At 40.9% G+C, this 26,902-nt stretch overlaps 2 protein-coding genes across 2 annotated transcripts in view; one reads left to right on the top strand and one right to left on the bottom strand.

Annotated features, from left to right (window-relative positions):
* Dhps (Deoxyhypusine synthase) lies at positions 1–4,048 on the bottom strand. Its single transcript, XM_065220471.1, has 2 exons — positions 3,816–4,048; positions 1–928 (listed from the first exon to the last, which is right to left on the bottom strand). The coding sequence occupies exons 1-2, from the start codon at positions 4,011–4,013 to the stop codon at positions 26–28; spliced, it is 1,101 nt and encodes a 366-aa protein (XP_065076543.1). The 5' UTR covers positions 4,014–4,048; the 3' UTR covers positions 1–25.
* Positions 4,049–4,302: 254 nt separating this feature from the next.
* Positions 4,303–26,902, top strand: part of sgl (UDP-glucose 6-dehydrogenase sgl) — a 47,289-nt gene continuing 24,689 nt past the window's right edge. Inside the window, exon 1 of the mRNA XM_065226387.1 lies at positions 4,303–4,426. The gene's annotated coding sequence lies outside the window, so the exon portion shown is untranslated. The remainder of the gene's footprint in view (positions 4,427–26,902) is intronic.

Below are 26,902 nucleotides of genomic sequence, written 5' to 3'. Positions count from 1 at the left end.
TTCAAACATGGCAAGTGATTCAATTTTATTCGTCTTTAGTACGCTTATGTTTTAAAAAATAATCTTTAACAAAAGTTTCCCCAACAAGTATCGGAAACACCAGACTAGCTTCAGCATACACTTTGACCGGGGAAGCATCCTTCTTAATCTTTCCCCACGATACTGCTTCGTCCGGTCGTGCTCCACTGTCGCTTCCGTCGAACTCGGACGCCGTGTTTATGAAGACAGAAAAGTCAGCACCATTCCTCATTAAATTAGCGTTGCATATGTGGTGTTTAATTACGCCACCTCCTACTATAATCATACCCGAATGTACCGCTTTCACAGCCATCGTATTCAATCGTCGTAGGTCAGAAATAATATCTAGAACCAGACCAGGATTGCGGAACGAATGGAAGTACATCATGTCTCCGAGACTACCATCGGTTAGAGCGGGGCTAAAAACTGGGATCTTGTTCTTGGCAGCCCAGTAATAGACCGAACTTTCGTCGTTGATTTTCTCTCCAAGTCTTTGAATCACGTTGGACGGAGTCCACAGAACTCCCGTAGTTCGTTGCTCTTCCAACATTTCATCCAGAATCGGTATGACCCAATTTTCAAATTTACAGTAATTATCATTCGGTACCAGAAGATTTCCGATCCGGTTAATTCCCTGCTCTCGAAGTCGTTTCCCTTCGAGCTCGAACGAACCCAGATAGGTAGGTGCCAGACATTTGATCAGATCCTCCTCAACTCCACCGGCGGTTGTCACGATGCAGTCGACCATTTTATGTTGCACCAGGAAGCGAATTGTCTCACGAACACCGCAAGACACCATATTGGATGTGTAGCCAAGGAATATTGTACAGTTTGCTTTACGCTTGATAAATTCATCCTCTTCGTAGGTGTCATACTTGTCCTCGGGGAGGGGGATTGCACGGCACTCGATCTGCAATTAAAGGGTGGTTGTTAAAATGGTGGTTCAGGTGAACTGATTTTAAATTGGGTTATTGTGCAGAATCGGGTTGCATCACATGTAATTTGAGACAAACTCGACAAGACAGCAATAGTCCCATGTCCTGTGGAGCGGCAGAATACTACTTCTTCTCCTTATTCACATTTCAACCTTATTGCTTATCGCATATTCCCTTTTAGCGTGCTCTCAACTTAGTGTTCTATAGATGTACTAAATTGCCGATGGAAGCATAACTGTCCCATGTGACATATTGACCTTTTTGAGGTTATGATGCTTAACGTTATAAATCAATACATATTTTTAAATATTATATTATAACATGCTGTTTATTCTAGAAAAATTAAAAAAAAAATGTGAAGTCGTTTTGTCCCATTGCAAAAATGGACGCATATCTGTCCCACTGGTCCAATTTTTAAGATGTATAAGAAATTCTTCAAAAGTTATAGTCTGTTATCCAAATAATACATCGTAAACATATAAACATTTCCAAACGATTACCCAAATGGTAAAATTAATCTTTGAATTATTTGGATGATAGCTCGATAACGTCGTAAGCACATTAACATCTTTTTTTTTGAAAATTTAAGCTATCATTCTCAGTTCTGTTGCGAACAAATAAATTATATAATGTACTAATCAACTTGCAACGCCTTGTCCTATTTGTACCTTTTCGCGACACATATGATAATTTGGTATTGAAAAACTATAGAGTAAAATGATGAGATTTTTTTTTAAATAAAAGAAATGCATACAACGGTTAACCTTAAATAACTATCATTGCGATGCATGTTGCTTGGTCGGAAGACCAACTAAAAATGATGTTTCGTCGTCTCCAATAACAGGTACGACAACTGCCAACAGAGAGGCCTTCCTATCTACTTCAATTCAACGAGGATACCTTTACAGAGTATGTTAGCTTCAGTAGAGAACGTATCGTTGGCGATCAGCTGGAGTTGTTTCTTGGAAAACAGTTTGCAGTATTTAAGGTCCTCACTGTTGATGTTGCTTGCTTATCCTAGTTCATTACGTCCTTTTTGAGAAAAACAATTTTCTCATGATGCCCACGTACGGGTAAGGCTTGAATACGTTCAACGTGTACTATACGTGTAACGTTTACATGCAGACACTGGAAAAGATCGTGCGTATGCGCCAACAGGAGCAATTGTCTCGTTAAAGACTAATAGCTATCACTACCACTGGAACCATCGTACTGCTTTAAATTTTCTATGGCAGACGTTTCCGGCCCACATTAAAATCAGTGTCAACATTTCAAAGGGGCGTAATTGCTTTTGTAAACATTGGCTTTAGCCGTCGAAATCTCGCAAGTAAATGCTCACCCCTCCAAATTAGCAATGCTAGCTGGAGCTGGTAGATGAAACATTCCTGTGCCTGTGTCTCTGTGGTGTCATTAACTTTCATGAGTGAGCTTTTTTCCATGAGAAATCGACGGCTAAATCCATTGTAATTACGCCCCTTTGAAATGTTGGCACTGAAATCAACAATTTTAAAGAAAAAAAATCCAACCGTCACTCACGAAGTGTCAAACATAACAACAGCAGCAACTGAAAAGTTGTTCACAGTGGGACAGATATGCGTACATTTTTCAACTCGTCAGAGAAATTCGCAGCATAAGTGTCACAGAAGATTTTGTAATGGAAAAATTTCTTTTTATGCAAAATTTCGACAAACTTTCTATGGAATAGTTATATTACGTCAGTTTTACAAAGCACACCAAATTTTTCCGTGAAATTTAACGATAGCAGCAAAACGTCTGTTCAATCTTTAACTGCAGTTTTCTTATTTTTGTGTTTTGTAACGTGGGACAGTGATGCTTCCACCGGCAGTAAACACAGTTAATAATTTAAAGCTTTCGATGCCTTTACCAGTTTTCCATTAGTGTAATTGTGTGGCAAGTACAATCATACACGCTGAATTCAATTATGAAGTCAGATTTCACGAAACAGGTACAGTTTTTGAGAAAACGGGTATTGAAAATAACTCAAATTTTAATTTTAGGCAATAATTAATCAATTTAAGAGTGTATTTAGAGTAATGACAACAGTAACGATAAGATTTTAAATATTTGGTCAGCAGTTGCTATTGCGTTGTATTGAAAGACTTGTGCGTGCGGTGCGTGCCCCTCGGTTAAATCTGATTTTTATATTATAGGTACTAGCTGAGTGTGTCCGGCCTGGCGCGGGATTCAATTTCAATCTTAGCTTGCGTTTATGCGCGATTAAAAAAAGCATGCTATATTTTTCTGTTTCATTTGTCTGGGAGCCCCCCCCCCCCTTACAGAGAGGGGAGGGGTCTCGAACCATCATAAGAACCTTTCCCGGCCCCAAAAACTCCTGCTTACAAATTTTCACGCCGATCGGTTCAGTAGTTACCGATTCTATAAGGGTCAGACAGACAGACAGACAGACAGACATAGAAATTAATTTTTATATATAGGTATCATTTGTGCATTCAATATGGGAAACTTGTGAGCACAATATGATGACTGATGTTGGTAGGAGAATTTTCCATGAGTAGTTCATTGAAGTTTTCCTGTGCATTCTGGAATATAGGAAACTTGTGAACTTCTGGCTTGGACACAACTAAATATTAAATTTGATTACTATACTTCAGGATAGTTTTCCTTCTTTTAAACATGAGTAGTTCTTTATAGTTTACCTGTGCTTTTTTAAATATGGGTTCTATGTAGTTGTCCTGTATTCGTCATCTTTTAAATGCATAAAAGGTAGGTACGTTATTAAAATGCAATTCTGGATTTATCGCAAAATGGGCATTCCTTCAAATGGGATTCCGCGAAATTTCATACAATCATAAATAAGTACACCCATTGACTGCTACTTACCATCTTTTGAACCTCTTCGATCGCCTTGCCTAAATTTGTAGCCTGAAAACCGGAACGCAGATATGTTTGAAATAGTGCCTCGTAGTTCCTTCCTTGATTCCAGTCGTATCCTTGAACTGTCGGTGTCCCATCCGGTAGTTTGGAACTCTCCTGAAGCACAGCTTCCTTCGCTAACACCGGTTCAACAGGGTTTATCATATTTCTACTTGATATTTTCAAAAAAAATATTTGCTTTTGATAAAAAATGTAATCACCGGTAGGACACCCGCCTCGTTTGTATACAAACCACCGTATATAAAACCACAGTTGATCAGAAATGTCGTAAATCGATCGACTGGATCGAATGAGAACTATACGGTGCCGCTGTAAACATAAATCAACTGTCACAATCAGCTGTTTGTTTGCGGGGAAGCTTCTATCGGGCTTGGCTCGGCACCTGATGTACTGTCATCGTCCGTTGTCATATTATCGCCTCGACTGGTCGCGGGTGTGCGTGTAGTTCCGCAAAAATAAAATTGCCTAGATTTTCCGAGAAACTAGCGGAAAAAGTGTATTGCATGTGCGATTGGTGTTGATCGAGGGCTTCTTCTGTCTACTGCGGTACTGAACAGGTAAGCAAAACTACGATCAAGTTTTATTTTGTTTGATAAGTCGCCCACGCCGATAGGATTGTTTGTCTTCTGAGAAAGGTAAACAAACAATCTTGATGCTGCTGGAGTTTTTTTTTGTCGTATTATAAATAGGCTACATGAAAGTAAATAGTTTCATAACTGTTAAAAATGTGTATGTTTAAACGATTCTCAAGAGTTTGGTTATTATTACAAGTTATTGTCAACACTACATCTCACAGATGATGCTTTAATATTAGATAATAGGATAGCCTTGAACAAAAAATTGTGCAATTTTTTGCAAAGCTGAGGATTTACTATTTATTTATTATTACAAGAAAATATGAAGAGCGATATTTTTACCGATGGACCCAATCTCTAGAGCCAGCCACCAACATTAGAGTAATTTCCCCTATCTACCGCTTATAAAAAGCTAGCAAAACCTCTAACTTTAAGAAACTCGTTTTGATAGAGTCAATGAACGGTAGCTAGAATGAAGCTCCTGCTCATCTCTTTTGGCTTACGTTGCGTGTCCTTGAACTGGATGAAATAGAGTGAGATACTATCACGTTCATCTTTCCCAGAAACATGGAGATGAAACAGTTTATGATACGTAATTTTGATTGCTTCTGTTGTTATGATTAATTTGCTGTGTTGTCTCGTTTACCCCGAATAAACCGTACTCCCATAAAGTTGATATACCAGCTGATGTATATTGTCTTGTAAGAATCGAGAATATTCCCTTCATTGTAGATTAAAAATAGAAGAAAATTTTACCTTCTTATAGTATGTTCAGACTACAGAGTTATAACATGTTACAATAGGTGAATTATAAGTAGCGGGACTAAATGAAAACCAAAACGTAAACCAAACGTAAAAAAGTTTTTTTTTTCAAATTCAATTTTTATTGTGCGTTTGAGGTGTGAAATAATTAGACAGATAGTGGCCTTTCATCATCAATTTTCCTCAAGATTCCCGAAACCCTCGCCGTTATGGTCTGGACCACCTTGAGGTCCACTTTTTTTGCACATCTGATGATACGGGATTTGAATTGTTGAGCTGTGCTGGCTTCCCAGCCATTTTCGTACACCTATTAGGACAGTATGGCCCAATACGACTCGATTTTTCGCGCCTGGGGTACGTTTATTCCTTACGTACAAACGGTATGTTATGAACGGTCAACCAATCCAGAGTGACCTTTGCTTAAAGTATTTACGGCGCAGATTTTGGCACTTCCCCGGGATTTCCTGCACCTGCTTCTCCGTGTACTTCTGTTTGGATGCTCGCTTGTATCGTTTCACGCCCTCCGCCTTCAGGATTCTGACCACCGTGCTCTACGACATGTCGAACGTGACATGAATTTAGTCCCGCTACTTATGTTTCACCCGTTAGCGCTATCTGTATTGCAATTATTTAACAACCGTTATAACATGTTATACCACCGACGAACCGACGTGACAGTTCATACAGGCTACTTTCAAATTCGTGCCCAAGACGCTATCGCTACTCATCCGATCGATCCGATCACGTCATACTATGAGCAAGGACACGAACCCACGTATAATATATATATATTGCCTTGGTTTGCGTCTCACCTCGTTTGACAGATCTGATCGCCCGTATGAAAGTTCGAATCGCTTGTTTTACAATTCGAATTGTGGACAAACGAAACAGCGTTGACTTGCATCTTTCTGAATATTCAAAATTTTTTGAGCCTTTAAAATTACGAATCGATAAACAGTCGATGGCTCTTTCTGGTAATTCCGGGGGAATCGGGAAATACTTTTGAAACATTATTTAACTTCCTGAATTTTCTTCCACCTTACATCGTAAATTATTTTACGATTCCTCTCGGAAACTTATTTCGACATCCCTTGGAAGCTTCTTCAGCCTTCGCTCGAATGATTCTTCCATCTTTTCCCGCCAGTTTTTCAACTTTCCCGGAACTTCAGGCATGCTTCCAGATTTTGACTGCGGATCCACAATAGCTGCAAAAACTTCTAAGAAGTTCTGAAACTTCCGAAAAGTTCAGACTTTGGAGTCAAAGGAACTTCTGGAAAATTTAATGATTTTCAGGACAGTTTCCATTAGTTCCATGCAAATTTAAGAAACGTAATGGAAGTTACATGAACATTGTGAGAACATTTTATGGGAAGTTCCGTGCTTATTAATGGAAGTGTCTTAGAAAAATCGAGAATCAGAGAACTTTAATGCTGATGTTACATAAATTCAAGAAAATTGTGAGAGCGTCTAAGAAATTTCGTAATCTTCAAGAAATTCTAGAGACCTTCAAAGTTGATTAGAGATATTCCGGTAGTCTTATTATAATCAGGGAAGTTCTAAGTATTTCAAAGATGATCAGAGTACTTCAAAACAGCCCTATTAACTTAAGGAAAATTACAAGAACTTTTAAGGAATTCCGAGGAAATATGGAATATTCCTAAGTACATTTCAGGAATGTTCCAAAAACTTCAGGGGCATTCCGGGGTCTTAAGGGATATTTTATGACCATTTGGAAAATTTTCTGGATCATTAGAACATCCCCCAAGAGCTCTTTCTTCCGAAATTATGTCCTTGTTTCTTTCGACTGTCCGGTTAGCGCTCTGGCTTCCGACTTCCTCCAGATTTTTTTCCAATCTACCTTAGCAAGTTTCTGTCAGCGTGTCCAGGAAGTTCAATTAAACTTCTCCCAGAAATTTCTTTCGTCTAGTTCTGGAATTTTATCAAGTTGGTTTTTTTAACTTCTATTGGAAGGTTTTTCCGAGCTTCTTCTGGCTTACCCTGGAAATGGCTACTTCTGGAATTTACTTCTGATTTCCGAAACTTTTCTGCCTTCCTTTGAATGTGAAATCCGATTTTTTTCTGAAAGTTTCTTTAAATTTTCGCCAGAAGATTTTCAATTTATGTATTGGAAGTTCCGCGGATGTTTTTCCGACGTCTCTCAGAACTTTCCTCGAATTTCCTCCAGGAGAGTTTCTTTCTTCTTTCTCTGGATGTTGTTTTCAGCTTCCTCCAGAAGCTAATTCAAACATTCTCTGGAGTTTTCCTCCGGAATTTTCCGATCATAGTCCAAAAGTTAAACCTTTCGCATTCAGAAACGGCAAAAATATAAAATTAATTAAAATAGTAAATACCGATAAATACCGATTTTTTAAAACCTTTGATACCGATAAGCTTTAAAACATTCTGGCAACGCTGAAACGAAATGCTCCTGTGGTATGTCGATTCGTCGGTGTTATAACTGCTCAGTCTGCTCAGAAAACCAGGAAATAAACGGGAAGGTGTGTTAAATTTTAAATAGGGCTGCAAACTTGCTAAGTTAAGCAGAAATTACTTTTATGATCAGCAAAAAATCAACTTCCACTGGGTTTTGACACATCCCTGAGTTGAACTATAATCGGAGGGTTGGTATAAAGCAATTTTAATCTTTTAGTAGACGCTAGACGTTGTTGGTTGTGACAAAATGTAACCTCATACTCACCTAGTAGGTTAGTGTGTTTTTCTGAACAGATGATATACCTAATTGGATCGGCGCTGAATTTAGTTATGTCCAACAAACATCAAACCTGTGTCGTGTAAACTACGCAATATGAACTTAGGATAATTTTCTTGTTTGGATGGATGATTTTTTGGTTGCCTGGAGCTGCACGGTTATGATAGAATAATGATTCAAAGATACGTAGACAAGCAAGACAATCAAGGTGCCTAGAGTTGCATTATTGAGTACTCTAGATCTTTAAATGCTTAAAAGCCTGGCTACGTCTGCAATGCATTTTGATGATTTTCGGACTAAATTAAGTTTCTATAATTGACGAGTTTGAACTTCCTAGAGCTGCTCGAATAGAAGCCAAATTCATTCGCCAGAGGACTTATGTTAAACAATCGTTACAAATCGTGGAGGAAGGGAATGTAGAGAATAACTCACCTTACCAATCAGGCTAAGGCCTTGTTGTCCTCTGCTGTCCGAAGAAGTCGTATCCACTCTACTGGATCCATGGCCACACTTCGCCAGTTTCGTAGTCTGCAAAGGGTCCGCAGGTCCCTTTCTACTTGGTCGATCCACCTTGCAAGCTGCGCCCCTTTTCTTCTTGTTCCAGTTGGGTCGCTTTCGAGAACCATTTTTACTGGGTCGTCGTGCGGCATGCTTATGACGTGTCCAGCCCACCGTAGTCACCCAATTTGTGCAATGTGGACGATGGATGGTTCTCCCAGCAGCTGGTGCAATTCGTGGTTCATTCGTCTCCTCCACGTTCCGTCATCCATCTATACACTCCACCGCAGATGGTACGCAACACCTTCCGATCGAAAACACCAAGGGCGCGTTGGTCCTCTACGAGCATAGTTCAGGTCTCGTGGCCGTAGAGGACCACCGGTCTAATCAGCGTCTTGTAGTTAGTCAACTTCGTGCGGCGGCGAATTTTATTCGACCGGAGCGTCCTCCGGAGTCCAATCATTTTCGGCGGTCATCAGTGAGTTAAAATACACGATTTCGTCTAACATTGTCTTCCCTAGAGCCTCTTCCTTTCATGTATTTTTGTCTTTGATGCGTTGATGGCAAGTCCAATCCGCCTAGCTTCAGCCTTCAGTCTGATGTAAGTTTCCGCCATCGTCTCAAAGTTCCGTGCCATGATGTCAATGTCATCGGCGAAGCCAAGAAGCTGGATGGACTTCCTAAAGATCGTGCCAGTCGTGTCTATCCCAGCTCTTCTAATCACACCTTCTAACGCGATGTTGAATAGCAGACACGAAAGTCCATCACCTTGCCGAAACTCCCTTCGAGATTCAAAGGGACTCGAACCCCGATACTCGAACAACGCACATCACTCGATCCATCGGCACCTTGACCAATCGCGTCAGTTTATCCGGAAATCCGTACTCGTACATAAACTGCCATAGCTGATCTCGATCGATTGTGTCGTATGCGGATTCGGAATCGATGGACAAATGATGTGTGGGCACGTTGTATTCGCGGTATTTCTGCAGAACCTGCCGAATCGCGAAAATTTGGTCCGTGGTAGCGCGGGCACCCATGTATTCCGCCTGGTATTGCCCCACGAACTCTCTTGCAAATGGTGACAGGCGGTGGCATAGAATTTGGGAGAGTACCTTGTAGGCGGCGCTCAGCATTGTGATCGCGCGGTAGTTGCAGCAATCCCTAGGCGAGTAAGAGAGGTGACACAGTTGGAAGAAGTGTTAGTTTGTTTACTAAAATGAACCATGCCCATTTTGTTATGGCAAGTTTGCTATAAGAAATGCTCATCGTGTTTATTAGCGAAATTCACATCAAAGATTGATTAATTGCGTAGGAAATCAGTTTGGCACGGCATTTGTGACCAGCGTACACCTTCCGGTCATATGAAACAGGTCAAAAACCGTCCAAATTCGCCCAAAAAAAATTTGTTTTGAATTTCTGTATGGCGGAATAGGGTAAACGCACCAACGCAGTGGAGGTATATTAGTGCAATGTTTTCCTATAGTGGCTTATGGAGACTCCATAAGCCACTATAGGAACATATAGCACTAACGTACCTCCACTATTGGTGAGTTTACCCTAGTGAACTTTTCGTCAACATTAACGGCAAAGAACTTGTCGCTCTTTTTGTATATTGAGCATACGACACCTTCCTCGGGTAATATCTCCTCCTCACAAATCCAGTGCTTCACCACCGTATTTTAATAGCTCACTTAGTAGTTGATCTACACCAGTTGCTTTGTTGTTCTTCAGCCGACCGATCTCCTCTTCAACTTCTTGAAGATCCACCTTCGTGTTCTGCTGCTTCAGCGTTGAGGTGCTCGTTATAGTACTGCTTCCACCTCTCAATCACCTCAATCACACTCGTTCGTGAGAAGGTTACCGTCCAAGTCCTTGCACATATCGGCTTGCGGAACGTAGCCTTTGCGCGAACTATTTAGCTTCTCATAGAACTTCCGTGTGTCGTTTACGCGGTACAGATTTTCCATCGCCTCGTGATCTTGGTCTTCCTGCTGACTCTTCTTCCTTCGGAAAACCGAGTTTGTCTGTATCGCTCCAGTGTTACAGCATTCTCGTCCGTACTGCATTATTCTCTTCTACTAACAGTTTGCATTCGCCGTCAAACCAGTCATTTCTTCGGTCCGGGATTGCAGTACCTCGTGCCGCTGCAGCAGTACTACCTATGGCGGAACGGATATCCCTCCAGCCATCTTCAAGAGAAGCTGCACCAAGCTGCTCTTCCGTGGGTAGTGCAACTTCCAGCTGCTGCGCGTAGGCCTGGGCAACTCCGGCGTCCCGTAGTTGCTCAATATTGGGTCGCGGCGTTCGACTTCGACGGGTGTATCGTTGGCCGTTGTCGTTCGATACGGCATGCAGGCTGTTTATCCCGATTTCCGGTCTATACATTGCCTCCCGTCCTACCTGAGTGTTCATGTCGCCGATGACGATTTAAACGTCCCGTTGCGAACAGCCGTCGTACACCTGCTCCAGCTGCGCATAGAACTCGTCTTCGGGTCTCCTTTCGTGCGGGCAGTGCTCGTTGATGATGCTGTAGTTGAATAAACGGCCCTTAATCCTCAACTGATGAACAGAAAATCAGTCCTCTTCATGGGGTAAACAATGTAAGATCCGGAGTGTTCCATTTCTTATATGAAAATAATTTTTATTATGCTTACAGTTTACAGATAGTGATGGCAGGAAACGAGTTCCAGGAAGGTGAATTATTGCTTGTCCGGAATAAGTTGATGATTTTTGTAGAAATAGACTAGCTCCAAGCTTTTATTCTCCTTTAAATTGTGTTCACCACTTGATTCACCGTTTCGCGTGCTTGCCATCCCACAATTTGTTTTAAGGGTTTTTTGCTGCTGCAATTTCAATCAAGTCTGAATGCTGTCTGTCTGTCAAGAGAAGCAACCCGCATAAACACGAACCATCACTTAAGCTTACCGATAACGTGTGTGTGTCATCCTCTATCCCTCACCCAGCCGAGGGCGATGGACAAGTAGAACTGCGAATAATTTGATCAAATCTCATGCTCCGTAATGGTGCCCTTTATGTTGTGAAGACTAGTACTTCAAAAAGGGTAACTTTTGAGGCAAGACAGGGTGTCCTCAACAAGTTAAGGGAACAGGATGCACTAAATGTCCACAACAGGTACAGCAAAACATCACATAGACGCCCTTATTCACACTAACTACTCAGGGGGTAGAAGGTCAAGAAGAGCCACCGCTGCCAACTAAAGCTTGAACCGGGTACCTGGGACTCCCACGATATACCCGCGGCAATGGTCAGCAGACGATGACCTGTGCGTATTTAGTATGTAATGTTTTATTTGGATACACAAAATGTTTGCAGCCATGCGTCATCAAACCATAATTTGCATCACCACAAATACACTTGTCAACAATCTTCAACTGGAACGTACTCACCCGGGAGCGCATTCCCGATGCTTCCACGCATATTTTTCTCTCCACTCCAACCACACAACAACCAAATATCAACTTTTCTTCACTTTTTTTTCAAGTCACTCTGTGCACAAAAGCAATGTACATCGCAAAACCCTAACAATAGATCAGCGCCGTTCTCATCACCGCGTAAATAAACAGAAATTAAAATTTTCACTCGCGATGCCACAAATTTCTGGTCCGGGAGAAACAATCAAACCACGCAGCGCCAAATCTTCTGATGCTTGCAATTTTGCAAACATGATGAATCATGTTTTCTTTCTCGATTCTAAAACTTCTCGGAAAGCGAGAAAACCACCACTCACACACGTATAACCGTCCGGGAGGCAGAATGCCAGCGCTAATCCGGCAAATGCAGCCGAAAACTATGAAAGCGAATGCACGCACAAAACAGAGAACAAACTTAAAACACAACCGTATCCAAAGGCGTTCGAAACTCGACTCTCATCACTTAACCTTACCGATAATGGTTATAAATTGTTTATAATCCCTCCTAAACTTTAACTGAAATGGTAATGTGATAAAGTTTTAACTTTATGTATTATGAAAAGCTTTGAGTGTGTTGGTGTATTTTGAATGGTAATGGTTCTTAACAACCCTTTATTTGTAAGGTCCACTTCCAAAAAACCATAATACATAAGGTTAAAACTTTACGTTACGTCACATACGTTCATGTGAAGTTCCATAACCATTTCAATTAAAGTTTAGAAGGGATTATATACAATTTTTAACCATTTTCGGTAAAGTCAATTTATGGTTCGCTTTTATGCGGGAAATCATAAAATTATTAGCAATTCAATTATTTTGTGGCAAAATTTTAGCAACGTTCAAAGCTTGAGAATTAAGAAAATTTTAGATAGTTTTTTATACTTGGATTTTTTTTTATGGAAAACGACTGGAAAATCAGGAAATATCAGGAAATTTGGTTTACTTCATTTAGTCGACACCCTGTTAAAGAAAATTCTTCAATAAAAAACTTTTAAAATTTGTACAGGGTGCGTGACGAATTTTTGCAGTAAATTTCAAATAGTAATTTCTCATGCTTGTGCATCATGATTTAGATATATTTGGCAGCACTGGATAGCTTATACTGTTAGGTGTAAGATTTAAACAAACAATGTTGAGTAAACGTAAAGATGTCGAAACAAGAGAGCAATCTGTCAGCCGTTGTCGCTTTGTTGCGCGCCGGAGTATGCATGAAAGAAATAATTCGGTCGGTAAATGTGTCTGAAAGAACAGTGTATAATATTAAAAAAGGCTTGGGAAAGTGATAAGACGGAGTACCTGTTCATACTGCTAATAAAGCACAGAAATGGCTTACGGAAAATATTTCGTAAATTTGGGAGGAAGAAATTTGGCCCCCAAGCAGTCCCGATATCAATCCGTTGGATTATTTTGTATAGGGCGTCGTCCAACGGGATACCAATAGAACCCCTCACACCACACTTAAGTCGCTAAAAGCTAAAATCAAGGCAGTGATGACATCTATGGATCGAAACATTTTAAAACGTGCATACTGCAGTTTCCGGAAGCGTCTAACTACAGTCGTCGAAAGGGAAGGCATTTTTTTTGAATAAATTTACTTAATTTATTTACGAAAGAAAATAAATCGCACAAAATTCATTGCTAGAATAACTAACTGGTGTATTTTTTCTCAAATATGCCATTTACTGCAAAAATTCGTCACGCACCCTGTATTTGATCTTGTTTTTATAAAATGTAATCATTGAAGACGTTCGTTTTTTGCTGAATATTAACAACCGGGCAAATTTGGATTATTGAACCGGGAAAACCAGGAATTAACCAGGAATTTCAAAATGAAAACTTCCTGGCCACCCTGGTTTTCGCATTTGAAAACAATGATCAATGTTGGGTAGGGCCTTGAAGAAATTTTCAGGATTCAGGATCTGGATCAATACATTTTACAGAGACTTGAAATTCTGAGGAGAAATATTTTAAAATTGTAGCGATAATTTCAAAATAATTCTGTGGAGGATTCTTATATAATATCGGTGGAAATTGAGAGGTGAACTCCAAGAACGTTCTAGATAATTGTCACAGTAGGGCCATTCAAAGTAAGGTAATAGAAAGTTCTAGGCAATTTCCAATTGAAATCTTTGATGTGATTCAGGGGAATATTTTATGGGAAATACTATAGGAATTCCAGAAATATTTTCAATGGAATAATGAAATGAATTTCATGGCAATCAAATTTTGAGGATAGTACCATAGGAATTCAGAGAAAAGTTCCAACTAAATGATGAAAATAAATTTAAGTGTTTCAAGGCAAATCATTGAGAGAAGATCACTATGGTAAATCGGAACAGTTTACCAAGGCACTTCTGTACAATTTTTATAGAGAGTTTCAAGAAATACTAAAGAGCGAAATTATGAGATTTATTTCACTTTCAATTATATACATCTGGTAATATTTATTAATTTTTAGCTAATGGGGATCTCAATGACCTGTAGGGCCAATAAGCAGTGTGGAGCAGGGGTTTGTGATCCGCCATATAAACTTGACCTACCCTAAAGTAAATATTTCGAAAATGCAATAGTTCACAAGATCAATAACGGTGGCAACCACTTTTTGATGTTAGAAACAGACTTCGCACAAGCCATTTGAAGTTTACATGTAAATTACTATGGGAAATCTCAACTTTTTGTTCATTGCCTTCTAGTCTTTTTCCATATATAGCCGCTCGATAGCCATTATTATAGAAAATTTTCTCATCTACAACTTTGCTGAAGATCGTTTCTATGTAAAACGAGACAGGAAAAAGTTATTAATTATTTAAGAGATTGGTAAACTTATGACATGATCAAGCAGCTGCTCTGTAGGCAACACTGTATTTTGCAGTGTGACATAGTAGTCATGATTTTTGGGTCCTACAGTATGACCCATAAAAAAATGCGACATTGATTACAGCTTATTTTTGGGTTTATTTTAAAACTGTTTTTACCACTATTTTATATGCGTGTATTCGTTAGAATCTCTCAAGTGATGTAAACAAAACAGTGATTTTCGTTTTAAAAGTTTGCAAAAATGTACGCAAAAGAAATTGTTACCAGTTTGCTTCTCGCCCAAAAGTCAGTGAAAGAGATAACAAAGATCGTAGGATGCCACCGGTCCACTGTTCATCGAATTAAACGTTCTCTCCTTGCTGGACCACATCCACGGAAGCCAGGAAGTGGACGTCCGCGATCGGCACGCACTCCAGGGGTCATCAGATCGGTCAAAAGAAAAATAACGGTGAATCCGGTAAGATCGATCCGGAAATTGGCAAAACAAGCCAATATCTCCAACACCTCGATGCAACGGTTGGTCAAAGATGACTTAAAGGCTTCGTCTAGGGCTAGAGTGAAGCGCCACCTGATAACGAACCGGATTAAGGGACTGCGGCTTGAGAGATCTAAGCGGCTTCTCTCCATCTTGAAGAAGAAAAAACCAATAATCGTGTTCTCTGACGAAAAACTTTTCAACATCGATCCGGTGTCCAACACGCGCACTGACCGGTTTATTTCGCCGAAGAAGATCGAGGAGGTTCCTGAGAACATAAAATTTAAGTTTACCACCAAGCATCCTGCAGGAGTTATGGTTTTCGGAGCAGTCGCGTCCAACGGCTTGAAAATGCCTCCGGTATTCATCAAAGAGGGTCTAAAAGTGAATACGGAGGTCTACATCGGCATTTTGAAGGACCATCTGATGCCATGGATTAAGGTCAACTTTGGAGAAGACCAATTAGTCGTTTTCCAGCAGGATGGAGCGCCCTGCCATACTTCTAACAGGACCCAAGCTTGGCTCACCGAGAACCTGAATTTTTGGTCGAAGGAGCTTTGGCCCCCCAGCAGCCCGGACTTGAATCCATTGGATTATTCAATATGGGCCTATGTTCAGGCTAAGGCCTGTGAAACCCCCCATCCCAGTGTGGATTCGCTCAAGTCATCCATTCGCAAGGCATGGAACTCGATGCCAGCGTCATATATTACGACCGTGTGTTCCAGATTTCGACCCCGCCTGGAGCAGGTGATCGAGAACCAGGGAGGACACATTGAATAAATGTATTCAAAACATGTCAAATAAACATGGGAAAGCAAAAATATATTTGTTTCAATCAGCAGTTTAGAAGGAATCACATTTAATTGGAAAAAATGTCCCATGTCGCATTTTTTTATGGGTCATACTGTATTCAACGCCCCAGAAACACCAATGTTGCCTGCTGAGCAGTTGATTGAGCATAATCATAAGACATCAGCGCAGTGAACCATTGATAACTTTCGATTCTTGCATTTAATCAAAAAGTAGTCTTGAGCAAAGTTATAGCTCAAATTTCCTACAAGTACAGTTGAAAGCTTTCGAAGCAGACCGATATGGTGAATTATTAGATAGACATGAACAAAAATCTTGGTTTTACCATAGTAATTCCCATACAAACTTCAAATGGTTTGTGCCATCTCAGTTTCTCACCAAATGGGTTCAAATTTTGAGAGATTAGTCAGGATCCGATTTGGAATCGTTTAAGTATTGTGGAGCGAAAATTTCAAATTTTGCATCACTCTACCTACTGTACAAGCGTTGCCTATAGAAAGCTAGGCTTCAAATGCTCATTCTGTTCTATATGCTCTTCAAGATTGTATTAAAAAGAGTCTGTTTTTGCAATAGACGCGCCTTTAGAGGTAAACTAAACTACAGATATACATAATCCAAATCAAAATATGCTATTGGCTTCGTGATATAGTTAAGACCAACAACCTTTTCCGAACCCTGTAATTAGTTCCAAAACAATCGATAGAACCAAAAATCATGCTCTACCTAGCAACGATCAAATTATGTGGCTTTCTTTCCACGGGCATGAGGTCACCCGAAACCGATTGACCAATGCTGCTTACCGCTTACCGAAGGGCGTCCAGTACCCAGTAGGCAAATATAGTTCGGACGTGCTCATCGCTGTGTTGTCTCCTTTTATAATGTTAAGACAAATATTTCGTTTAGTGGTGCCTTTGGATAGATTGACCAAACGGCATACAGTACCGGACAAAAGTTTCAAACACCGTGATTTTTGTTTCTCGCAGAAAAAGTTAAATGAGCTGTAACTTTTCAGGATGATTTTTTATCTAGTTCGTTTATTTGTAAGGCTCAATCGCATTAGCTTTACGGAGCCGATACTTCATTGTTCTTTGTTTGTAACAAAATTCACTTAATTCTATGTCTAGTAGGAGTTGAGCCGAATACTCGCGGCTTACCCGAGGTTAGAGGGGTACATTGTCGAAGGATAGGAAAAGGGGAGGAGCTTGGGGGTAGGGTTTCGTTGTCTCATCAGAGCGATGTAACCAGTATGAACGGTAGTATGGTTCTAGATTCGTCTGGAGTTCGACCGGCTATGGTGACCAGTGGGCGACGATAAGACTCATCGAGACGGGGGACAAGACAAACAAAAACTAATAAAGATATACAAAAGACAAAGGAATTAAATTCTTATACTAGACATTTGCAGAAACACATAAATCGACAGCATACAGCAGAGATCGCGGGTACCCAACACGTCTCTGATAGGGATATAGGGTTGACTTCCTTGGGCCTCGAAGGTGTTTAAAAGTCGCTCTCTCGCTTTATTCTATTGAGATGCGCATCAAACACTTCATGTAGACTCATTCAATCAAGTCCAAAACTATACCGATAAAATCTAGTTGATCGACCAGCAGTCAAAATTTGAGAAATGTGAATGCTCATAAGACTTTTCTGAGAGAAACAAAAACCACAACACTACCTATATACTTCTACCCGGTACTGTAGGTTAAAAAATAGCACTTCCACGCTTGCATAACCGATAATAGGTTCGGTTGTTTCTGCCCACATTTGAGGAGGGTACCTTTTTATGTTTTGTGATGTATACATTAGAGATTTTAAAAACGATAAAACCAATCTTAGCATTTAACCAGCGGCGCACAACGGCCAAGGTTGAAGCCAACTTCCAACGGTACCCTTTCGCTTTTTGTCTTCGTAGTCTAAGGTGGACGGCCTACAACGAAGGATGCCGCTGTAAAGTCACGTTTGCTCTTTTCGTCAAGTTTGACACGCCCTTTCGTGTTGAAATGAGATTTGTACATTACAAAATTATGAAATTTAACTAGGTGATTGAAGGTGTCACGAATTGTCATCGTAAACCAAACAGTTTGATGGTGCCTTTCTTATAGTTTGGCATGAATACATAATGCAAGCGGTATTGATATCTTGCGTTAAGTAATTGATAACACTAATGAAATAAAAACCTAATTTTTACATTCATTCAAAACCACTTGATAAATGTTAAATGATACCATTAATATTAATCATCTTTTATTTTGTGGTATACTAAAGTGGAAAATATAAAGGTACATTTTCTCACTGCACCCTGAGCAACGTGAAACAAATTTCAGCACAAGCTCAAAGCTGAATAGTCAAATTGTCTAGGCCTATTTTGGTTAAAATTTAATATGAAATATGTATTGGCAAGAACGACAGAATATTAAATAAGCTTCATGTGAAATTTTTGGCGCGCAGGCGATTTTTAAAAAATCAAAATTTCAAAATTTTGAATGATTATCAAACTTGTAAAACTTTCGCTCAGTCTGCAATCAGAAGCGAGAAGTGGAGTCTCACATTTAAATAGGGTAAATGTTGGCTTCGGCACCCATTGACTGTTTTCGGCAACCAAAATTTAAACGATAATTTCACTTTGTTTTCCCATCAACACACTTCCCTGAATGTATTCAAACGATTCTTTAGTCTTTCAGCTTCAATCTGATTATATTTGTACGACCGAGCAATCCTATTATGCCAGATTTTTCTTCAAATGAAGTATACGCACTACAAAATGGGGCTGATTTCGAGTTGCCGATAATAGAACAGCTGGTTAACACGCAGTTCTAATGGGAAGGTTGCCGAAGACAAAGAGGCTGCCGACAATAGTCACACTCACCTGAGAAGTTTGGAGCGTTGTAAAATCGCTTTCAAACCGGTTTGAAAAATTCTGTCGATTGGAATGGATAGAGAAGCAAGCAGCAGATGAATGTTAACAAACAGACACGTGATATATGTGCGTAACGCTGACAAAATGCTAATAGAAGTGCGGACGCTGCTTAGATTGACGAGAATACGTAAATTCCCCTATGTGTTACAGTAAGTAATTAAGTAATTGAGCAATGGAATAAGTGGTATTCGTTTAGTAATTTTTCAACATGCAAACCAAAACTTTATTACATTGAATGTTAATTGCATTTCCTAGCATCCTCCGCAGTGAATGATATATATTAACTTTGCAGACGATGTAATGATTTTTATCTTATTTATTTCGTATTGCATCCCCCGGTTGGATGTACATCTGCTTTTTAAAATATTATTTATTAGTCAAGTACTTATATGGGTTAACTTGCAACATTTTTTTTTTTTTTTCTTTATTTAAGAGATTTTTAGCCTTAGGCTAGTTCATCTCTAGTCAGTTGTTGAGGTCTCAGAAGGAGAACCTCCTACGGAGTTGTTGGACATAGTAGGCTTAAAATGAGTTTCTCCTGACAATGCCTGGGGGGAACACCTTCATGAGGGCCAGAAGACTCATCCCATGTGATGCCCCTCCGGCTGCTGAGGCTGTAAGGTGACAGCTCTCCTGGCTCTTCACGAAGACGACAACAAGTTCAAAATGAATAACACAAAACAGAACGAGACGACACCGTGACGAGGTCCAAAGGCTCATCCCGTGCGGTGCCGTCCCGACAGTCAGAAGAAATTAAACATATAAACAAATGAACGAGTATACAAACGAATATAACAGCTATGGCTTTCCTAGATCTCATGGTATAGGTTAGCTTCCCTGAGGAAAACTAGCAGGGCGTCTGCAGCGGCTGAATCCTCTCCGAGTAGGTTCCGGATGCTGGAGGTGATCCCATAGGATTCCCTGAGGTCCTGGAATTCAGGACAGATGCAGAGGACGTGTTCAACGGTGGCCGGGAGATGGCAGATGGCACAGCTTTTGCGGAAGGGACCTCCGCCGCCGAAGTTATAGTAAAACCGACAGTGGCCAGTCCTCAGCCTAGAGAGCACTCTCTGATCCCGGAGGTTTGGGAGGTCCGTCCATGCCTCCGTGGTTCCTTTGATCTTCCGGATGAAAGGCTCTCGAGTGCTGAACCACTGGTCGGCCCAGGCTTTATGTACGGTTGTTTTGATCCATCATTAACTTGCAACATCTCTAGTACAAAAGTTAGATAAATAATGTTCCGTCCAGTGATAATAAGGTTACAGACAAACAGATATGTATAACACTCACAAACACATTCTTCGCAAATAAGGTTTTAGTTGGGAATGTGCTCGCATTTGTCGTGGTGGCGTCACTGAAGTGTTAAGTTAACCACCACATTTCGAACTTATCAGTGATGTCAGTTCTGTTACAGGTCAATTTAGTAGATGTCAACCCATGAAAATAATAAGGGGGCCAAGGCAGCCCACCGGAGACACATATTTAATAAAATTTGATTGGTTATTCTGCTTAACGACGTATTCGGAATAGTTCTATCATTTGGGCTATGGTTTGTCTGGAGCAAGTCTAAGCCAAATAAGGCAACGATCAAACTCGACCGATCGTAGACCTGTATGGGAGATCATGTTTTTTCCACAGGTCAGAGACCCTTTGGGCTTGTCAACACCGCAGGGCAGCAAACCCAACACAACGGTGTGCGTAGCTGTGGTTGGCGTACCTAATGTTATTGCCGTTTCGTACCGTTGTCAGATGTGATGAAAGGGAAGAGAAAAACATACACGGAAAGACGAAACGACTCAAAATTAAGTGTTTTGTACTCATCTTGACAGCTAAGTGCAACCAGTCAAAACTGAGTTCTTTGCGAAGTATCCAATTTTGAGTATTTTGCAAAGACATCGTGTTAAGTGAAATGTAACTGTTTCATGAAAAGCGAATATTCGATAAAAAGAACTTAAAATCGACTATTGATTTAGAAAATATTGCCAGAAATTGGATTGTAATTTTTTCTTCAATGTTTAAATTAACCATTACAAATCAGTCATAGCAGTTCTATTTCTTTTTTTATAAATATTCATCCAACATCCAACTTAAAATTATCAAAATAAAACATTGGTTGTAATGATACTCCTTTTTTGCTGTATATTTCGATAAATTCAATAGGACGTTGGAATCGGGCTTGCATCAGTTGAGGCACCATCAGGCCATCAGTCCAGTGTTAGAATCTAGAAATTAATTTTACTTTAGATATCTATATGCACAGCAAATTTCAATCAGCTATCCACCTACTCTTAGCATATGAGATGCTCCAAATCTTCAGAATTCCTTTGCCGATCACGCTGGCAAATTTGTTCGGAAAAGTGACGCGAATACTGGACTATGCCCAGCGGAAAATGGGAAACTTCCATTGTCAGATCCGGACACCATTCCTTATCTCTTGAGATCATGGGAATTACAAATTTCAATATTTTTTAACTTCCCATGTGGGATAAGTAAACTTACCAAATTGAATAGTCCGTTCAGGTTAATATTTTTTTTCCCCGAACAACATTCTCTAAAAAAAAGTAGTTCCAACTGTTGATCTGTTGCATTCGCCAGGCGACAAAAAAAAAACCAAAATACATATGGCGCACGCTGCGATTTTTCATCCAAAACCAAGTGCAATCGCAACACTTGATTTTGGATACTTTCATAGCGTGGAAAACAAAACAACTCAAAATCGAGATAAAAAGTTCGCAAAAGTAAGAACTCTCTCAAGACTACTGTTTTAGCACAATTAACGAAGAATAAGAGTTATTGTTGTACTTAAAAATTAAAATCAATGAGAACAGAAATGTATCCAAAACAGTGGTGTTGGAGAAGTACTAATTTTTAAGTTCTTTTTATCTCAATTTTGAGTTGTTTCGTTTCTCCGTGTAACCAAAACAAACCAAATATAATTTACAAATGGATATTGTTAGCAGATTTCAATAGAGTGAATTTATAGAGAAATTTATACAAAAGTGTTTAAACGTGAGCAATTTATTTTGGATCATCAAGTAATTAGCTTTATATAAGGTAAACTTGGATTCATTACTAAATAAGTAAAAATTCGGATGAAGACTGTAATGCTCTCAACTTTTTAATAAATAATTAACACAGTTTTACTGTTTAATCAAACAACATAGTTTTTATTCCACCAATCTACATCCTTCACATGATTTAACCTTTTTCTCTGCATCACGGTCCATCCCGGGCCACCAAACTCGGTCACGCAATCGTCGTTTCATCACCGATTCACCCGGGTGACCCTCATGAGCCAGGTCTAGCATTCGTGATCGCAAGCATTCCGGAACAACCAGCTTGTTTCCCCTGACTACCAGGTCTCCGACGAACCCCAATTCGTTCTTGAAAGGAGCAAATGACTTTGCTTGTTGTGCATCCCAATTTCCGGTGCGTAAGCACTGCTTTACGGCCTCCAAAGTCGCGTCTGTGCTGGACATCTCTTCAAGCTGCTGCACGTCAATTGCCGCTGATTCCAGAACCGCTAGCACCATAAATTTGCTTTGAGGGTCAAACTCTTCCGGTGGTTGTTCCTCAACCAATCGTGATATTGGATCTGCCACATTACTAGTGCCTTTCCGATATTTGACTATAAACGAAAATGACTGGAGCCTAAGCACCCACTGTTCAATCCGCGCACATGGTCTAGAGGTGGGTTTGAAAATCGCCTCTAAGGGTTTGTGGTCCGTTTCCAGCTCAAACTTGCGTCCCAGAAGATAGACGGAAAAACGCTCCACGGCCCAGACCAGCGCCAGAGCTTCTTTTTCCGTCTGACAATAGCGTTTCTCTGTGATTGTCAGACTTTTGCTGGCATAAGCAATTGGTCGAGGATCATCGTCGGTGGATCCTTCAAATTGTATAAGAACTGCTCCGAGAGCCACAGGTGAGGCATCAGCGATAACCCTTGTCCGCAACATGTTGTCAAAGAATCGCAAGTGTTGTACGTTCCCTATCATCTCTTTAAGCTTTGCGAAAGATACCTGTTGTTCTTTGCCCCATGTAAATTTAACCCCAGAGTGAGTTAACTCTCGTAGTGGAGCGGTAATCGTTGCTAGGTTTGGCAGAAACCGACCGATGTACGTCACCAAGCCAAGGAAACTCCGGACTTCCTCCGAAGTTGTAGGTGCTCGAAATCTTTGGAGGGATTCAACTTTACTGTTCGAAAGGTAGATGCCGTCACAAGATATGACATGCCCTAAAAATTCCAATTCAGAAACCTTGAACACGCATTTACTCTGATTCAACAGTATTCCATATTCATTCAACGTAGACAATACTGCTTTGAGCACTTCATCGTGTTCTTGTTCCGTGCTGGCAAAAATTAGAATGTCGTCAATGAAGTTAACCATTCTTGCTATAGGAACTCAGAATTTGCTCAAGGATTCTTTGAAATAGCTTTGGGTACAAGCTCAACCTGATGAAACGCTTCTTTGACATCGAGCCGGCTGAACCACTTTGCAGACGTGAATCTTGGTAAAAAATCCTCTATTGTTGGCATAATGTGTCGTTCCCGCAAAATTGCTGCGTTTGCTCTGCGCATATCCACGCATAAGCGAAGATCCCCGTTGTCTTTAACCACTGTAACCAACGGAGAGACCCAAGAACAGCCACCTTCAACACGCTCTATTATATCCCGAACCAGAAGCGAATTCAATTTATCTTCAACTTTCGTCATGAGTGCGATGGGAGGCCGCCTAGGTTGTTGACATACTGGTGATACAGATTCGTCTATCGGTATCTTTACCTGAATACCCTTGATCTTAGGAAATGGCTGAGTTCCTGTTGTGTTCACTACGTTAACCCCGTGAGTGCTCGGTAACCCGATAAATAAGACACCCAAGTCTGTAGCTGTGACTCGACCTAGTAGGCACTGCAGACCGCCTTTGACTACATAAAATGTAGCGACCGTTTCGAGAATCCTACCAGTGTCATCTATTGATACAGTTGTGTCAAACTTTCCCAAAAGTGTTAACGGCTTCGCATTTTCTCCATACGGCAGAAATACCTCATTGCATTTCTTTGTTTGGTTCCATATCTTTGCTCCATTCACTTTGATGTACTTCCAAGATTGTTCGTCAACAATGTTTTTCTTACATCCAGAGTCCACGAGTACCTGTAATACTACTCCGCCGAACTTGATCCGAATCAGCTCACCTTCATCACTAATGCTGAACAGAAAGTTTTTACCTTCCTTGTCACCTGATGTTTCGATATCGTTAACTTGGTACGACTTGAAACGTTTATTTGACCACCGCGATTCTTGCTTCGGAAACCGCTTGCGTTTCCCTGTAGAGAGAGATCGGCATTGAGCAGCAAAATGACCGATGTTTTTGCATTTGATACATTCCTTGGACCACGCGGGACAAGCAGGATCATTCGCAGAATGGCCACTACGGCCTTATCGTGTACATTCTTTACTCGACCATTGTTTGATCTTGTTGACACTCGACGTCGATGTGAAATCCGGCTCACTGGAGAAACTTGTTCCCGGAAGGTTAATCGATTGCGCCTGCTGTTTTACCGACTCGTACGAGCTGACAATTTTAGTAACGTCGTCCAGTTTCAGAACATCCTTTTGAAGCAGCTGTTCTTTAAGATCACTCGGTGCGTGTAGAATTACCTTGTCAATTACACTGATGGCACGACTTTCCTCTGCATTGCTACCAAAGTTGCACCTAGCAGCTTGGTCTTGACATCAAGGGGGGGAGGTGGCTGTCAAATACGAACAATCGTCGCCTACCTCGCATGCCTCGCATAACTGGTTCCAAAGGTAAACAAGCCATAAGAAACCTACAGCGATTGTTTACGTTTGGAGCCAGTTTCATACAAGAATGATCAGTAGGCTGATTTGACAGCACGTCCCCCCCCCAGCTTGACATCGTAACATGAACTTTCCTAAAGTTTCCTCCGACTCTGGCTTCAGTGTCCAAAAGGTGTTCCGTTCAAATGTCTCGTGTTGTTTCGGCGAAAAATATTCACCCAGCTTGCTTATTGCTACCGCAAATGGATCAACACTTTTGTCCTTGTTTTCCTGTACATCTGCACCGGGAATGGAAGCAAAAACCTCTTGCAGGTCTGGTCCAGCTTTTGCCAAAAATATATTCTTAATTCGTGTGCGGTCTGTTTCTCCCGTTGCCGCGATAATGTAATCAAGATTTCTCTTGTATTTGATCCATTAATTTCGAATGAGATTGCGAGGGAATGATTTAAACTTAAATTGGGGAATATCCCACTTCTCCATCGTCGAACGTTTCCCTAAAATAAACGTACCAATTCTTAGGTTATGTACATTAAAGTACTCATATGTTAACCCATACCTACTTGCAAATTGCCCTCTGGCAGCTGTTGTTTGGGAAGGAACGACCTTTGTATTTTCTTACGACGGAAAATTTACTGCTTTAAAGAAACCGTTATAAATGTCCACGTCCTGCAATCAGTAACGTGTCCGCCTCTGCGGCCTTTTCCTAAGTTCGCCTCTGCGGTTTTTCTGTGTCCGCCAATGCGGTGTTTTTTTCTTCTTTGTCCTGTCCGCCTCTGCGGTGTTATTTCGCTGTCCAGCAACTATCGTTATAACCCGATAACAATCTTTCGGCGTAGCTAAATGAAAAAAAAAAATCATCGCATAACCATTAGTGATGTTGTTTCAATTGTCTTCTAAATGCTGAAAAATTTTGAATAAGCACTCTACTACAATTGTTACCTGTTGTTATTCCTCGTCGCCAATGTAATGCTCTCAATTGTATAATAAATAATTAATACAGTTTTACTGTTTAATCAAACAACATAGTTTTTATTCCACTTCTTCTGCACACACCAGAACCTCATAGATCTACCTCGTCTAACAGTTCGATCCAGGGCCGACTCCAGGTACTGACTCTAACGTAGCATAAATAGGCGAGGCCCGTACTCGGGCACCACAAAGACGATGAAGATGAGACAGCTGATGAAATGAAGGATGATCAAACCGAATCCGGCGAAGAATCCGATGGTGTTTCGGAGAAAAGTGTAGTTACGAAGAACAGCAAGACAACGAAAAACTCCGGTAGGCCAACACGGGCTGGGGCAGGTACGATCCGGACCGGCCAGAATTCAACTGGCAGCGAGAAGTGGCGTAAGTAAAAGACTACCCACTTTCTCTGGAAAGCCGGAAGAATGACCGTTGTTCTACGGAATGTACCAAGCACCGAATGAAGCCTGTGGTTACTCGGACATTGAAAACCTGGTGCGGCTGCAAGAATGCCAGAAGGGTCCGGCTCTGGAGATGGTGCGTGGACAACTTCTTCTGTCGAAATCGGTTCCGAAGGCTATTGGAAAACTTCGCCAGTTATACGGTAGCCCGAAATAGCTACTGCAAGAGCCATTTGGAGAAGGTGAATAGGCTGGAACCACTGAAAGCGGGTAAGCTGGCCAGTTTCATTCCATTCGGCACGGCAGTCGAGCAGCTGTGCGAACAATTGGAGGCGGCGGAACTCAAACAGCACCTGATAAATCCGCTACCGATCCAAGATCTGGTTGGAAAGTTTCCAGATAACGACAAGTGCGACTGGGTGCGCTGCAAGCGAGGAAAAAAGAAGGAAACCCTACGAACCTTCACCGATTTCATCTCCGAAAAGTGAATGTCAGCATGGACTACAAGTCAACCGGAAAGTTTAGCAGCGACAACCGTTCGGGGAATGCCCAAAGCAAAGCGAAGGAGAAGGATGCGATGTTCAACCACAGCGAAGCTGAGAATCGTCAGTCCGGCGTTGGAGAACGAAGGAATCTAAAGCCGTGCAGGGCGTGTCAGCGTACAGACCATCAGTTGCGGTATTGCCAGGATTTCAAGAACCTGTCGTACGCGGACCGGATGAAGGTTGTGGATCGCTGGAAGCTGTGCCACGTGTGTCTGAACGAACACGGTTCGGTGCATTGTAAGTTCAAGCTGCGATGCAACGTTGGAGAATGCAGACAACCTCACAATTATCTTTTGCATCCGATCGACGGTGCAATTGGT

This window comes from Ochlerotatus camptorhynchus, unplaced genomic scaffold (genome assembly GCF_037179485.1).
Source record: "Ochlerotatus camptorhynchus isolate MF236.1 unplaced genomic scaffold, CSIRO-AGI_Acam_v1.1 ptg000002l, whole genome shotgun sequence".
Lineage (NCBI taxonomy): Eukaryota > Metazoa > Arthropoda > Insecta > Diptera > Culicidae > Ochlerotatus > Ochlerotatus camptorhynchus.
Note: the sequence above shows the minus strand (reverse complement) of the source record. Positions and strands in the feature narration are given on the sequence as shown.

Bases quoted from the DNA above. Each gene is read 5' to 3' on its own strand.
- Dhps (XM_065220471.1), bottom strand. From the start codon at position 4,013: ATGATAAACCCTGTTGAACCGGTGTTAGCGAAGGAAGCTGTGCTTCAG. The intron at 929-3,815 runs GTAAGTAGCAGT...CTTTAATTGCAG, and splicing joins TCGAAGAGGTTCAAAAGATG to ATCGAGTGCCGTGCAATCCC.